General features: G+C 38.2%; 1 protein-coding gene across 3 annotated transcripts in view; it reads right to left on the bottom strand.

Moving 5' to 3' along the window:
- Positions 1–17,742, bottom strand: part of LOC133544091 (guanine nucleotide-binding protein G(s) subunit alpha) — a 120,623-nt gene that overhangs the window by 17,311 nt on the left and 85,570 nt on the right. For all 3 annotated transcript variants that reach the window (XM_061889142.1, XM_061889151.1, XM_061889160.1), the window contains 6 exons: positions 9,608–9,662; positions 4,338–4,411; positions 4,155–4,213; positions 3,958–4,078; positions 1,771–1,901; positions 1,359–1,426 (listed from right to left, as the gene is read on the bottom strand). In XM_061889142.1, coding sequence (XP_061745126.1) covers positions 1,359–1,426; positions 1,771–1,901; positions 3,958–4,078; positions 4,155–4,213; positions 4,338–4,411; positions 9,608–9,662 — 508 coding nt within the window. The remainder of the gene's footprint in view (positions 1–1,358; positions 1,427–1,770; positions 1,902–3,957; positions 4,079–4,154; positions 4,214–4,337; positions 4,412–9,607; positions 9,663–17,742) is intronic.

Raw genomic sequence — 17,742 nt, 5'->3', positions numbered from 1 at the left:
TTTTTTCACTTTTTTTTTAAATTCGTCTCAACTCTGTACACTGCTGCTGGAATTTTAATTTTCCTGAAGGAATTCTCCTGAAGGAATCAATAAAGTACTATCTATCTATCTATATAAATGTGTATATATGTATGTGTATATATACTGTACGTATGTATATTGGGGCTGTGAATCTTTGGGTATCACATGATTCAATTCTATTCTCAGGGGTAATGATTCCATTCAGAATGGATTCTCGATTTAAAACAATTCTCAATTCAAAATCTATCCTTTTTTTTTTTTAATAACAATGGATGCCAGTTCAATGATTAATTACATTCCTCCATAAACTACATAAACAGCTCTAGTCCATTTCTATATTACTAAAAAAAAAAACAGGTATTGTTTAGTAAGATGCTTCCCAAATATTTAATATAGTCAAATACAAATAAGGCAACAAGAGAAGTATCTAAAATTCTCTATTCTAAAGTAAAACTGTACAGCAAAAATGGGTATCTACATCAACAATATGATTTGCCTTAGTGACTGACAAAATAGATTTGAAAAAAAAAAAAAAAAAAAAAAAATATATATATATATATATATGTGTATATTTTAAATCGATTTTTAATATTTATGAATCGATTTAGAATCATTACAAATAAGAATAGCGATTAATCTGCAAATAAATTGTTTGACACCCCTAATGTGTATATATGTGTGTGTGTATATATATGTGTGTATATATATATATCCATCCATCCATCCATTTTCTACCGCTTATTCCCTTTCGGGGTTGCGGGGGGCGCTGGCGCCTATCTCAGCTACAATCGGGCGGAAGGCGGGGTACACCCTGGACAAGTCGCCACCTCATCGCAGGGCCAACACAGATAGACAGACAACATATATATATATATATATATATATATATATATATACACACACATATATATATATACACACACATATACTGTGCGTATATATATATATATATATATATATATATACAGGGAACCCCTCATGAAACAGATCTGTAGAGATGAAGTAGTCTTGTGATTTTTTCCCACACCTACATATATATATATATATATATATATATATATATAATGTATGTATATATATATATATATATATATATATACACACACACATACACTGTGTATATATATATATATATATACACACATATATATATATATACACACACACATATATATACACACACATATATATATATATATATAATGTATATTTATATATATATATATATATATATATATATATATATATATATATATATATATATATATATATATATATATATATATATAAGGAAATTGAGTGACTTCAAACTGGTAAAACCTGAAGCATGAACATACCAGAAACTCATCCCGTATGAAGTACTTTGCCCTGGTGACGCGTGGATCTTCACCCTGCTCCGGTATTGCTGTTTGAACAACAAGCATGATCACTGTGTGTTGACTAAACACAAGCTAGTACTTGGCTGAGCACTTTACCTGAGCATAAGATGCTAATGTACAAGTATGACATTCTCATTTTCTTTTGTGTCAGAATGTAAATAATGTTTACAGGGAAAACAAGGGGAGATAAATAATCTAAATAAAATAACAATGCACTCTTCCTCTTCTTTGCCTTCAACTAAGTGTAGCTTTATCTAATGCCACAATATGGCTTAAATCAATTATTAATAGTGGACCAGCAAGGCCCACAGACTGGAGAACCTCCCCACTTGTTTTTTAACTGACGTGGCATTTAAAAATGTCTTCTTACCATCATCAGGTGTCGTGTAGCGTGCAAACTCAGGGAAATACTCCTCGATTTTGGACTTCCCTGCCAAAACCTTCTCAGCGAGGAGGTCCTGTTTGTTCAGGAAGAGGATGACGGAGATGGTCCGTAACCACCTGCCCATACAAATGAAAATTGAGTGCCAGGATTTTTTTGTGGTGGGACTGAAGATAACTCATAAAGTCAAGCATGATAGGGCAATAATACTTGCTAACATACATATGTATAGTACAGTGGTTCTTAACCTTGTTGGAGGTACCGAACCCCACCAGTTTTATATGCGCACTCATTGAACCCTTCTTTAGTGAACTTTTTTTTTTTCTTCCAAATTCAAGACAAAGTTATATGTTTTTGGAAACACTTTAGTATGGGGAACATATTCTAAGTAACACAGACTTAATTTAGAGTTATTTGGACACTAGGGGAACATATTCTAACTAATAAAGAATTAATTTGTTGTTGCTATTTTTGTATTATGACAATTTATTATTGGATCATGTTGTACTGCATTTTAATCGTTTGTTCTGTGGTTGTGTGATGTTTTTTGCCTGGACCCCAGGAAGAATAGTCTCCACTGCGGTGTAGACTAATGGGGATCCTTAATAAACTAAATAAACTAAATTTAGAGTTACTGTGGTTTGGGTTAGGGCCAGGGTTAGAGGGTTAGGGTTATAATAAGGACATGCCGAATAAGGCATTAAAAAGTACTTAATAATGACTCGTTAAGAGCCAATATGTTACTAATTTGCATGTTGATAAGCAACTAATTCATGGTGAATATGTTCCCCATACTAATGTGTTATTATGTTTTTTTCACTGGTGCACAAAATTAACCGTGTATGAACATCACCTTGTTCAAAAAACAAAACCAACATGTGAAAAAACTCACAACAAATTTCACACCTGCAAATCAGTTAGCTGTTGCCGTATCCGTAACACGCCGATAGGGAGAAGTTTGTATTTACACGAAGAGTCGGGTGTGTTTTGACCTCCCCTAGGGTTCGATCGAACCCAGGTTAAGAACCACTGGTATAGTATGTATATACAGTACAACCCAAATATGATAGAATCAACAGTTTTGGAGAATATTCATTCAGTCGTTTAGTTTTGTTGAAACATTTGGACACACTTTCTTATTTAATGCGTTTTCTTTATTTTCATGACTATTTACATATTACATTGTCACTGAAGGCATCAAAACTAGGAATGAACACATGTAGAGTTATGTACTTTAAAAAAGGTGAAATAACTGAAAAAATATTTTATATTCTAGTTTCTTCAAAATAGCCACCCTTTGCTCTGATTACTGCATTGCAGACTCATCTAGAGAATGCCAAGAGTGTGCAATGCAGTAATCAGAGCAAAGTACATAACTCTACATGTGTTCATTCATAGTTTTGATGCCTTCAGTGACAATCTACAATGTAAATAGTCATGAAAATAAAGAAAACACATTGAATGACAAGGTGTGTCCAAACTTTCGGCCTGTACTGTATATATATATATATATATATATATATATATATATATATATATATATATATTGGATTATCCAGAGAATAGTGCTCGATACCGTGGTAGAGCACAATATGTAGGTGTGGGAAAAATCACAAGACTACTTCATCTCTACAGAACTGTTTCATGAGGGGTTCCCTCAATCATCAGGAGATTTTAATGGAAGCATTCACATACAATGGTTTATATAGGGCACAGAGTGGGTGGGTACAGGCAGGTGTGGGGTGTGGTGATTGGCTCATGTGTTACCTAGGAGGTAATGAGGCATGGTGGAATGATTTCACTGCGCTTGTTGAGAGATGACAGGTCTGGATGATATATAATAAACAGTTTCTCTTTTAAGCATGGGTTGCATCTTTTATTACCACTGTTGTATGTGAATGCTTCCATTAAAATCTCCTGATGATTGAGGGAACCCCTCATGAAACAGTTCTGTAGAGATGAAGTAGTCTTGTGATTTTTCCCACCCACACACACACACACACATATATATATATATATATATATATATATATATATATATATATATATATATATATATATATATATATATATATATATATATATATATATATACACACACACAAATAAACTGTACATACACACTGTTGCTATATATATATATATATATACTATATATATGGATATGGATCTGACCTGTTGTTCCAAATGTTTTTGAAGAGATTAAGGGCCTCCTGTAGTCTGTTGGTCTGATTGTCCTCCCTGATTACCATGTTGTAGCTGCTGCTCGCCACCACAAAAATGATAGCGGTCACGTCTGAAAAGCACGAGAAAAAACAGTTGTCAAACAAGCCGGCGGCGTGCCGATCATGTGACGTGACGAGCGAGATTACCGTTAAAACACTGGATCCATTTTCGACGCTCGTCCCTCTGTCCGCCGACGTCGAACATACTGCGTGGGTAGAAAAAAAAAAACCCAACATGTTCAAAGCGCTATTTGCCTTGCTTTTTTAAAGGTGGTGCTTCACTTCCTGTTATGCGCATGCCAGCAACAAAGCTTAAGTAAAGCTACTCACTGAAAATTGACTTTGTCTATTTGAAATCTTGTCTCGAAGATGCCGGACGTCAGCACTCTGCATCTCAGCAGGTCCTTAAACAGAAGCACACTCCATCAAAGACACACATGCACAATAGCAACAGTGCACCACACAAGTTATGTGTTTTTGACAGGTAACTAATGCAAACACACACTATTGTGGTAACAAGAAGGTATTGTGTGTTTGGCTTTTTATTTGGCTTTCTTTGTGATACCACCTTTGATGGCAAATAGGGGTAGGTAAATAAAGTCCTTAAGGGGGATCTTTGACTAGTGTTTTAGTGTGTCCTTAAAACAACAGTACACTCCTGTTTTCATTTTGTACTAACGACAAGAGGGCTCATGTTAAAATAAGGATCTTTGACTAGCTTTTTAGACATTAAGTACCTAAAAAGACAAACACGCTTTCTTCATAGAGGATCTATGACTGGCATTTTGCTCTCAAAACAGCAGAGGGCTCCTACCTAATAAAGGATCTTTCATTTGCTTTTTTTTTTAAGTACGTCCCTAAAAACAGCCCAACATTCTTGTCTTCGAGTGGATCTTTTACAACAAATTTGGCGCAAAGACCGCAGAAGACTGCCAAACTGAGGGTCTTTGACTAGCTTTTTTTTTTGGAGAAAAGACAATAAAAAAGAGCTCCTGTCATATTGTGGAGTTATCCATTGCATTTTGCGGTAAAGTCAGCAGATGGATGAATGGATGTATGGATGTATGGATACCAACAGCAAAGTGCTCCTGTCGTTTAGAGGATTTTTAATTTGTGTTTTGCAGGAAAGACAACATCATGCTCTTGTCTTATAGAAGATATTTGGGTAGCAGATTTTTGGCACTAAGTCCACACGACTCCTGTCAGATGGAGAATCTTTGACTTACGGTTTGTCAACAACAAAGTCAAAGGGCTCCTGTCGTTTAGAGCAGTGGTTCTCAAATGGGGGTACACGTACCCCCGGGGGTACTTGAAGGTATGCCAAGGGGTACGTGAGATTTTTTTTTAAATATTTTAAAAGTAGCAACAATTCAAAAATCCTTTGTAAATATATTTATTGAATAATACTTCAACAAAATATGAATGTAAGTTCATAAACTGTGAAAAGAAATGCAACAATGCAGTATTCAGTGTTGGCAGCTAGATTTTTTGTGGACATGTTCTATAAATATTGATGTTAAAGATTTCTTTTATTGTGAAGAAATGTATAGAATTAAGTTCATGAATCCAGATGGATCTCTATTACAATCCCCAAAGAGGGTGCTTAAAGTTGATGGTTACTTCAATGTGTAGAAATCTTTATTTATAATTGAATTACTTGTTTATTTTTCAACAAGTTTTTAGTTATTTTTATATATTTTTTTCCAAATAGTTCAAGAAAGACCACTACAAATGAGCAATATTTTGCACTGTTATGCAATTTAATAAATCAGAAACTGATGACATAGAGCTGTATTTTACCTCTTTGTCTCTTTTTTTCAACCAAAAATGCTTTGCTCTGATTCGGGGGGTACTTGAATTGAAAAAATGTTCACAGGGGATATATCACTGAAAAAAGGTTGAGAACCACTGGTTTAGAGGATATTTGATTTGCATTTTGCAGTAAAAACCGCAGAGCGCTCCTGTCAGATAGAGAATCTTTGACTTATATTTTGTGGCATCAACAGGACACCACACCTTAGTCATAAGAGACTCTATCACCCGGAGCATTCAACTTAGTAAACCAGCCATAATTAAGTGTGTTCCCGGAGCCAGAGCACTTGACATTGAAGTTAGTCTTCGGGAAATGACACGCAACAGGCCCAGTAAACACGTATGACAGGCTAATTGCACCAATAGATACGCAAACATAGTTGTACTCGTCGGCTCCAATGACACTAGAATGAGACAGTCAGAGATTACAAAGAGGAACATAGCTCAGACTTGAAGTCTTGCCAAAAAGATGTCTCGCCATCGAATACTTGTCTCTCGCCCCTTGCCTGCGAGAGGCAATGATGAGAGGTATACCAGATTAGTCTCGCTTAACATGTGGCTTGCTAGTTTTTGTAGAGAACAGGGACAAAACTTTATTGATAATTGGCCCTCTTTCTGGGGCAAATTGGGCTTGCTTAAGAGGGACACCCTTCACCCTAACCGGGGAAGGTGCCATCACTCTTTCCAGAAATATAGACTACTATTTGAGTCAATGTTGACTAACTACACTAGAGCAAGCTCGAACACAGGCAATTTCAATGTCTGTTCGTCCTGGTGAGAAGTCAGTTAAACTCGAACTAACAAGCGCTAGGCTGGAATATTCCTGCACAGATAGCATTGCTCGTAGGATAATACATAACTCACATATTGTTTTTTTCTGTAGTGACTGTGTTAGAGGTGAACATGCATTCTACTGAGGAGGCAAATTAATGACGCGTTAAATCTATTGCAACACCAAGCAAATAATCTCAAGATCTCCATCAATTAAATTCCTAGATGCGATCAAAATTATTTAAGGCGTACTACACAAAATAAACCTAACGTTTTTAATATCAGTACGAAGGATTCCATTAACAAAAATTCCTCAAAATAGCCCACTACCTATAATATGGGCTTTTTAAACATAAGATCATTGTCTCACACAGCATTATTAGTTAATGAGGTCATTTGAGAAAAAAATATTTAACATCATCGGTCTCAGCAAAACATGGCTAAAACCAGATTTTCTTTTTAGGGCATCTCCTCCTAACTATACAAATGCACATATTGCCCGTCCCCTTAAAAGGGGTGAAGGGGTCTAATTAACATCCAATGAAAACCTTAACCTTAGCCCTAACCCAAGTGATAAATATAAATAATTTGAGGTGCTTACTATGATGTCTCTCACACAACTACCTCTATATCTCTCTATTATCTATCACCCCCTGGGCCCTATTCGAACTTTGTCAGAGAATTTTCAGAGTTTGTCACTGATGTCGTGACGCAGTCAGATAATATAACTACAATGGGGGATTTTAATATGCATATGAATATCCCGTCAGAGCCTCCATGCGAGGCGCTCCAGACAATAATTGACAGCTGTGGTGTTACACAAATAATAAATGAACCCACGCATCGCAACGGTAATATGATAGACCTAGTCCTTGTTGGGTAGTCACCCCCTCCAAAGTTATGATACACTAAAGTAATGTCTGCTCATTACCTTATAAAATGTGAAGTTCTGACTCACTGTCAACAATCTACTAATAACCACAGCTTTAGCAGCCGCAACATTAATACTTTCACAACTACAACTCGTGCTGGCCTACTGCCTTCGGTAATGGCACCATTCTCAAATTATGTGGGCTCTATCGATAACCTCGCTAACAACTTCAACGACAACCTTCGCAACGCTATTGATAGTAAAGCACCGCTAAAGCTAAAAAAGGCCCCCAAAAGGTGTAACCCTGGTTTACAGAATATACCAGAGCTCTTAAACTATCATGTAGAAAACTGGAGCGCAAATTGCGTGTGACTAAACTTGAGGTTTCCCATCAAGCATGAAGTGATAGTTTGATAACTTATAAACACACGCTTGCCTAAGCTAAAACTAATTACTTATCCAATCTCATCCGCCTCAATAAAAACAATCCCAAATATTTGTTCAGTACTGTAGCATCGCTAACCCAACAAGGGACTCCAGTAGCTCCACCCACTCGGCTGATGACTTTATGAAATTCTTTACTAAGAACATGGAACTCATTAGAAAGAAATTAAAGATAACGCCTCCCAGCTCTACCTGGGTTCTATTAACGCAGACACGACTGTATGTACAGATATTGACCTCCAAAATAATCTCTCTTTTAGAAGAAATAACATTAGAGGAACACCTGCGACTTGTAAATGGGACAAAACAAACATGTTTACTTGACCCACTTCCTGGGAAACTTATCAACTGCTTTGTCCTACTAATTTCAGCGATCCTAGAACTCATCATAGATTGTTTACATGCACAACTTTCTCCGATGCTGCCACAGAAAGACGTGTTTTATGCCACTCCTTCTTTGTCTCATTTTGTCCACCAAACTTTCAACTGCTTTGTCCGACTAATTTCAGCGATCCTAGAACTCATCGTAGATTGTTTACATGTACAACTTTCTCCGATGCTGCCACAGAAAGACGTGTTTTATGCCACTCCTTCTTTGTCTCAATTTGTCCACCCAACTTTTTATGCTGTGCGTAAATGCACAAAGGTGAGCTTTGTTGATTTTATTGATATTCTGGAGTGCTTATTAGGCATATTTGTTCAATCCATGACTGAGCTACTCGATGCTGATATGCCATTTAGACTAGCTGTATGTACATATTGCATCATCATGCCTCGTTTTGTTGGTATATTTGAGCTCATTTAATTTCCTTCACTTATGTCCTCTGTGTATTCATCCATCCATCCATTTTACTACCGCTTATTCCCTTTGGGGTGGCGGGGGGCGCTGGTGCCTATCTCAGCTACAATCGGGTGGAAGGCGGTGTACACCCTGGACAAGTCGCCACCTCATCGCAGGGCCAACACAGATAGATGGACAACATTCACACTCACACTCGGGCCAATTTAGTGTTGCCAATCAACCTATCCCCAGGTGCATGTCTTTGGAAGTAGGAGGAAGCCGGAGTACCCGGAGAGAACCCACGCATTCAAGGGGAGAACATGCAAACTCCACACAGAAAGATCCCAAGCCCGGGATTGAACCCAGGACTACTCAGGAACTTCATATTGTGAGGCAGACGCACTAACCCCTCTGCCACCGTGAAGCCCGTCCTCTGTGTATTTAATTTATATTTGCATGCCTCATGACACATAATCTGTGTGTAATATTGGCTGCATTTCTCATAGTTGTTTAAGTGCCATGTTGTTCCAGACCACAGCAAACGTTATGCAGCTTGCAAATATTTTAATAAATCCATTAGAAGAAGACAACCTGCCGTTTCATTTAACTTGGACATCTATAAACCTTTGGTCATTATAAGCCAGTAATTTACAGGAGTTATCTCATCCTATGAGAAGCCTCCATTTTACTGTTTTCCAATGTTGCAAAAATGTGTAGAGTAAAGATTTAAATACAACATTCATGTCAATGAAGATTTGCGTCAGCATTTGATAGCAGACTAATATAGCTAACATAGACACATCATATGTTGCATTCGTTATAACTTCATTTTTTGCGGCTCCAGACAGATTATTTTATAGTATTATTTGTCCATGGCTCGTTCAACATTTTGGGTTGCCGACCCCTGAGTTAAATAATTACCTGGTCAGTTGGTGTGTAGTCCTGCTGTCTGACAACGTCCACCCGGTCTAAGAAGCTGCAAAAAGAAGCAGAAACAGACGGATTAAAAATGATATCACATAAATATACACAGTGTTGGGGGTGGGGGGGACGCCGATCCCGCTGATGGCCACCTGGTGGCGTGCGCTGTAATTCAAAATTTGATCAGAGGCAGCCGCTCTGAGTCACCAGCAACATTAGGCTCTGTCAGACCCGAGAGGAGAGTCAATGGAGCCGCTGTAGTAAGTATGTGTGTGTGTGTGTGTGGGGGGGGGGGGGGGTAGTAGGTATGCACGCCTACAATGACTTTTAGAATGCCGTGCAGAATGCCTGTTAATTATTCCAATCGAGATTGCGCTTTTTGAAAGAAGAGACGGCATTTTCGCCATGACTGAAACCTGCGTCTGGTAACCTTACACATAGAATAGAATAAAATAGAATGGACTTTATTGCCCTTATATTTGCATATAACGAGATTAAAGACTCAAACTTAAGGTGCGGTAGTGGGAACAAATATGGGGTAAAAATAAATAACACAAGAGGTGATAAAGGAAGAACTAACAATTGAAATAAACAGACTACTAGCCAATAAAAATAATCGGCAATCCTGTACGATATACAAACACTATAGAAATACAAAATACTGTACAATATATAGAACAAGACAAGAGTACCCAAGTAATAAATAACAATCAGTGTCGGACGTATTGCACTCAAAGGGTAGTATTGCACAGTAGGGCAGGGTTCCCCAACCTTTTTGTAGCCAACGGGGTGGGGGGTGGGGGGGTTTGGGTGGGTAGGGTAGGGGGGGGGGGGGGGTTAGAGATTATTTTTTTGTTTTGTTTTTTATTGGGTTTTTTTGTCATGAAAAAGGGAGTTTTTTGGGGTTGGTGCACTAATTGTAAGTGTGTCTTGTGTTTTTTATGTTGATTTAATACAATAAAATAAAAAAATAAAATAATAATAATTAATAAAAAATTATTTTGCAGCCCGGTACCAATTGAGCCACGGCCCGGTGGTTGGGGACAACTGCAGTAGGGTATTAGAGTAGGATATTGTATAGGGGTGAATTATTATTATTATTACATTAACATTACACTGTTGATATGTTTACAGGTTTAGAAGACACACATTAGAGTCCATCCTCACTATTAAACAGTCATGCATTTTTTATTACAAATTATTTACTTTTATCCAGACACATTGCAAAGGACTATGAAAATATCAAATACATTTGAGGCTCTGGTTATATATAAATGTAAATATAAAAAGTGGCTGGAAACATCTACTAGCCTCAAAAATGAAAAATACATATTTTAATGACCTCTGCAATGACTTAATAAATAAATCCATACAAATGATATCAATTAATAGTCTCTAAAAAGGACATGATTAGAAAGAGACATTGTAAAAAATTAATGTATGTTTTAACATTATGTCGTGAAGCACTAAAATCCATAGTAATTATTTTAGTAGAATGCACTACTACTAGTAAACATTACCAAGCATAGAGCGAAGACATGATGTGCTGCCCTAGTAAAAACCAGTGGGAAAGTTTTAGAAAGAAAGCAGAAAAAAAAAGAGAGATGGGGGTGGGCAGGTATGCAACCCCCATGAAGTAAGCGGGAATGTGGCAGGCAGCAGTGAAATGTGACAAGAGGGCTGCAGGTAGCACATTGGCAGGAACGTGAGGGCAGAAGTTGGGGTGGGGGGATTTCTGGGGGGCCGCGACCGAGCGGTTCAACCACAAAGACTTTTATGGAACCCAATGAAAGCGGTTAGGAAGTTGACACAAGCACACGAGCACAAAGCACATCTCCTTTCAAACTGAACTTTCATTGTGTGTCTGCTACTCTGTGATCATAGAGGCATGATGTAAAAAGTTTAGGACCTGTTTAGGACCCCTGCTCTAGTAGGCGTGTCCCAATACAACTTTTTCACTTCCAATATGATACTGGTAATGGAGCCTTGCGTATTGACTGGTACCGATATTGATATGTTACAATATCCGCGTGATCAATACCTACTTTTATTTATTTTGTAGTGTGTTAGAAAATGTTTGATTGAACAAAATTATACAACAATGGTATGAAAAACACTAACCTATTTATTATTACCGGTAACCGCCTGTAATGGGCATATGTTATCTTTATATCGAAGTAGAGTGGACACTGTTTTTTGTTGACACTGAGTGCTCACAATAATTCATTAAGTTAAAGTACCAATGATTTTTACACACACAGGTGTGGCAAAATTATTCTCTGAATTTGACCCATCACCCGTGATCAACCCCCTGGGAGGTGAGGGGAGCAGTGGGCAGCAGCAGTAGCCGCGCCCGGGAATCAATTTTGGTGATTTAACCCCCAATTCCAACCCTTGATGCTGAGTGCCAAGCAGGGAAGTAATGGGTCCCATTTTTATCATCTTTGGTATGACTGGGCCGGGGTTTGAACTCACAACCTACCGATCTCAGGGCGGACACTCCACTAGGCCAGTGGTTCTCAACCTTTTTTTCAGTTATGTACCCCCTGTGAACATTTTTTTAATTCAAGTAGCCCCTAAAAAGAGCAAATAATTTTTGGTTGAAAAAAAAAGAGATAAAGAAGTAAAATACAGCACTATGTCATCCGTTTTTGATTTATTAAATGGTATAACACAAAATATTGCTCATTTATAGTGGTCTTTCTTGAACTATTTGGAAAAAAAAAGATATAAAAATAACTAAAAACTTGTTAAAAAAATAAACAAGTGATTCAATTATGAATAAAGATTTCTACACATAGAAGTAATCATCAACTTAAAGTGCCCTCTTTGGGGATTGTAATAGAGATCCATCTGGATTCATGAACTTCATTCTAAACATTTCTTCACACAAAAAAAATAATCTTTAACATCAATATTTATGGAACATGTCTACAAAAAATCTAACTGTCAACACTGAATATTGCATTGTTGTATTTTTTTCACAGTTTATGAACTTAAATTAATATTTTGTAGAAGTATTATTCAATAAATATATTTATAAAGGATTTTTGAATTGTTGCTATTTTTAGAATATTTTTTAAAAATCTCAAGTACCCCTTGGCATACCTTCAAGTACCCCCAGGGGTACGCGTACCCCCAATTGAGAACCACTGCACTAGGCCACTGAGTAGGTTAAGTTCAGCTCACGGTGCGGACACGTTTGTTACTGGTTACTCTCTAATACGTTTCTGCCTTTGAAACTTGGCATCTGTAAGTGCGGATGACTCGGCCCTGCTGGTATCCGGCAAGGACAAGTCACAGGTGGAACAAATCCTCAGTGCTGAACTCCTCAATATTTGCACCTGGCTCGCTGACAACATACTATCCATACACTTAGGTAAAACGGAATCCATCCTATTTGGGTCCCATATCAAACTTAAGAAGGTCAGTGACTTCACTATAAAAGTGGGTGACATTGTTATCACCAGGAAAGATGAGATCACCTACCTAGGTTCCATTCTAGAGGCTAATCTTTCCTGTGATAAAATGGCAACCAAAGTGATCAAAAAGGTCAACCAAAGAACGAGATTCCTCTACAGAATCTCCTCTCTGGTCAACAAAAACACCTTGAGGATTCTAGCGGGAACTCTCATTCAACCCTTCTTCGATTACGCTTGCACCTCCTGGTACCCCAGCACCTCCAAAACCCTCAAATCTAGACTCCAAACATCCCAGAATAAGATAATCCGGTTATTTTTAGACCTCCACCCCAGATCACACCTCAATCCAACCCACTTCTCCAAAGTGGGCTGGCTCAGGGTGGAGGACAGAGTAAAACAACTTGCACTGAGCCTAGTCTATAAAATCCGCTACACCTCCTTGATCCCGAAGTACATGTCAAACTACTTCCTTAACGTAAATGACCGCCATAACCACAACACCAGGGGGAGCTCCACAAACCACGTTAAACCCAGATTTCGATCTAACAAAGGTCTTAACTCATTCTCTTTCTATGCCACATCAATGTGGAATGCACTCCCAACAGGTATAAAAGTAAGTGCATCACTATATTCCTTCAAAACCGCTCTAAAACAACACCTCCCGGCAACTTCAACACTTTACTAATACCCTCCTCCATTCACATCCCATCTCCCCGGATTATAAACAACTCAAATGTACTTCTAATGTATATACTTGTTCTTATGCTATCTGAACTCACTATGTTCTCTGCTGGCTGTACATGTACATATCCTACTGTAAGACCTACACTGTTTCAATGTCCACATTTCTCTGTTGATGCAATTGTTGATGACTGAAGCTCTGATATCAACCAAAGCTCCCCACCCACCCCCCGGATTGTAAATAATGTAAATAATTCAATGTACATACTATGATGATTAACTTGTGTGATGACTGTATTATGCTGATAGTATATATTTGTACCATGAATTGATTAACGTGGACCCCGACTTAAACAAGTTGAAAAACTTATTCGGGTGTTACCATTTAGTGGTCAATTGTACGGAATATGTACTGTACTGTGCGATCTACTAATAAAAGTATCAATCAATCAATCAAAAACCATATTTTCCGGACCATAGGGCGCACTGGATTATAAGGCTCACTGCCGATGAATGGTCTACATTTTCATATGTAAGGCTAACCGTATTATAGGGCGCATTAAAGGAGTCATATTGTTATTTATTTTTTCTAAACTGAAAACACTTCCTTGTGGTCTACATAACATGTAATGGTGGTTCTTTCGTCAAAATGTTGCATAGATTATGTTTTACGGATCATCTTCTAGCCGCTTTCTGACAGTTGCTTCCGGATGCGCCGTTTTGTGGGCGGTCTTGTTTACGTGTCAAGTCAGGTCAAGTCAATTTTATTTATATAGCACATTTACAACAACTTTTAAATTGAACCAAAGTGCTTTACAGGTTAAAAAAAGCATAGAGCAACAGAAACAGAAAACAAACGAACATAAACAAAGAATGAGCTGAACAAAATAGTGCAAAAAGCAATACGGTAAAAGGGGTCGAATAAAAAGTAAAACATTTGCTAAATAAAAATCATAGTAATAAAAAGTGCGACAAATAGAAAAAATAAAACTACACTAAAAATGGTGGCCTAGTGGGCAGACTCAGCTCAGGTCAAAGGCCAGCGAGAAGAGGTAGGTCTTAAGAAGGGTTTTGAAAACCCCCAGGCTCTGGGCTGACCTAGTGTGGAGCGGAAGGCTGTTCCAGAGCTTAGGGGCGGCAATGGAAAAGGCTCTGTCCCCTCTGGTCTTTAGCCTGGATCTAGGGACCGCCAACAGCAATTGGTCAGCTGACCTTAGGGCTCTAGACGAGGTATGGTGATGCAGAAGCTCGGTCAGTTATTGTGGGGCCAGACCATTTAGGGATTTAAAAACAATTCAAAGTAATTTAAAATCAATGCGGTAACGGACAGGGAGCCAGTGGAGTGAGGCCAGGACTGGGGTGATGTGCTCGTGTTTTTTGGTGCTGGTGAGGAGCAAATGGCGAAGTGATGCCTGATCAATGCCAACGTACAGTGAATTGTTGTAGTCTATCCGGTGTGTGATGAAGGCGTGGGTAGCAGTCTCCGGGTCGCTTTGGGAGAGATAGGCCTTGGTCTTTGCTAGAGTTCTGAGATCGTAAAAGCTGGTACTAACCACTGAGCTGACCTGTTTGGTGAATATGAAGGCACTATCGAAGATCACTCCGAGATTTCTCACGGAGGACCGGATGTTTACACCCAGAGGACCTAGAGCACTGCCAACGGTGAGCCACGTGCTCACCTTTGGCAGCGTCTTCTACCCGTCATCTTTGTTGTACCGGTGGAAGAAGTGTCAAAAGATGTAGCTAACTGTTTTGACGACATTCAGACTTTACTTAAAACTTACTTAAAGCAACTTTTCATCCAGAAGCAACAACACCAGAAATGTGTCCCATGAAAAACTGTCCGCCTGGAACTCTCTGATAACTAAAGTTCCTTGGGTGAATAATGTAAACTCACTACACCGGTATGTTTTAGCGCTTTCATGGCGAGTTTACTGAGAGATACAAGTAAGACCTTTAGACTACTTTGTATTAGAAAATGGCAACAGCGGAGGATGAATGTCACATAACAAGAAGATAGAGAAAAAGAAGGAACTTATCGACTACGTTGTCGGCACGGACCACAAAGGCGGACGCGGGCAATTTTTCAGGATTCATGCAGATCCCAAGTACAGATCAGCAGGTACTAGAAGGTAAGAAAAGTTGCTTTTGCATAATATTGCAAAACAAAACATCAGATAATATGTCTTACCTTAAACACACACCATACTTAGTGACCTAGTGGATAGAGTGTCCGCCCTGAGATCGGTAGGTTTTGAGTTCGAACCCCAGCCGAGTCATACCGAAGACTATAAAAATGCGACCCATTGCCTCCCTGCTTGACACTCAGCATCAAGGGTTGGAATTGGGGGTTGAATCACCAAAAATGATTCGCGGGCGCGGCCACCGCTGCTGCTCACTGCTCCCCTCACCTCCCAGGGGGTTATCAAGGGTGATGGGTCAAATGCAGGAAATAATTTCGCCACACCTAGTGTGTGTGTGTGTGACAATCATTAGTACTTTAATTTTACTTTAACTTTATAATAATACTCGTATGTTGAAGCACATCAAACAATGCAGCCTACACTTACCTCTTATGTTTGACTGCCATCTACTGGTCACACTTATTACACCATGTACCACATAAAATTGCTCTGAGGTCGGTAAGCTCAACCAAACTTTTTTTTACATTAGCCGCACTGTCGAGTTTTGAGAGGAAAAATAATATATGAAGTGTGCCTTATAATCCGGAAAATACAGTAATATGCAACTATAATTATTTGCATTGATAAAGTTGTGTTGTATACTGCAATGTTGCTCAATTAAGGACACTTATTACGTATGTCTAGATTGTGTGCTGTTTTGTGCTCTACTCCTCACTCGTAGTATTAGTATTATTTTTTAGGACTATAATGTGCATTAGTGTTAAATGTGTATATGTATATATATGCATATGTATGGTTTGATGCATGTGTGTGGATATATATATATATATATATATATATATATATATATATATATATATATATATATATATATATATATATATATAGGTACATATCTTCTTTTCTATCTTTTTTTTTACTATTTATAATAAATTGTGTATGCACCTTAGGGGATCTGCTCCAATTTCGTTGTTCTTTGAACCTGTTCACTCCAATAATGACAATAAAACTCTATTCTCTAGTAGCCTTTAGCCCACCAAGTTTACCTTTTGTAAAATAACTTGACTGGAATACAGGAAAAGACCAACCTTGTGTGCTTATTGAAGGACATTTGGATGTTAACTGGCTTCGCCAAAGTAAATACGCTACAGGACTGCTTGTACCGGAGATGATATTGGACATTTTAGATGCAAGTTGATATCATCCCATACTTGTTTTTTGCTGATATGGGACTGCGATATCGGCACACCTCTTCTCACAACCATATGATAATAGGCCTCTGACATTTTGAACTCAGTTTTACAGATTACAGGCATACAGTACAGGGTATTGTACTTACAAAACGTGCAATTACACATCACATCTTGCCATTGCATATTTCCTGCTGTAAAATGTTGCGTGAATTGGCAGGATAGACAGCGCCCTCTGCTGGATTCATAGTGGCATTGCTCTTCTTTCCCCTCACAGATTCAGTGGGGCAAAAAAGTATTTAGTCAGCCACCGATTGTGCAAGTTCTCCCACTTAAAATGATGACAGAGGTCTGTAATTTTCACCATAGGTACACTTTAACTGTGAGAGACAGAATGTGAATAAAAAAATCCAGGAATTCACATTGTAGGAATTTTAAATAATTTATTTGTAAATTATGGTGGAAAATAAGTATTTGGTCAACCATTCAAAGCTCTCACTGAAGGAAGGAGGTTTTGGCTCAAAATCTAACGATACATGGCCCCATTCATTCTTTCCTCAACACGGATCATTCGTCCTGTTCCCTTAGCAGAAAAACAGCCCCAAAACATGATGTTTCCACCCCCATGCTTCACAGTAGGTATAGTGTTCTTGGGATGCAACTCAGTAATCTTCTTCCTCAAAACAGGACAAGTTGAG

This window comes from Nerophis ophidion, linkage group LG02 (assembly GCF_033978795.1).
Source record: "Nerophis ophidion isolate RoL-2023_Sa linkage group LG02, RoL_Noph_v1.0, whole genome shotgun sequence".
In the NCBI taxonomy this organism is placed as follows: Eukaryota; Metazoa; Chordata; class Actinopteri; order Syngnathiformes; family Syngnathidae; genus Nerophis; species Nerophis ophidion.
This window is presented reverse-complemented; position numbering and strand designations above follow the sequence as displayed.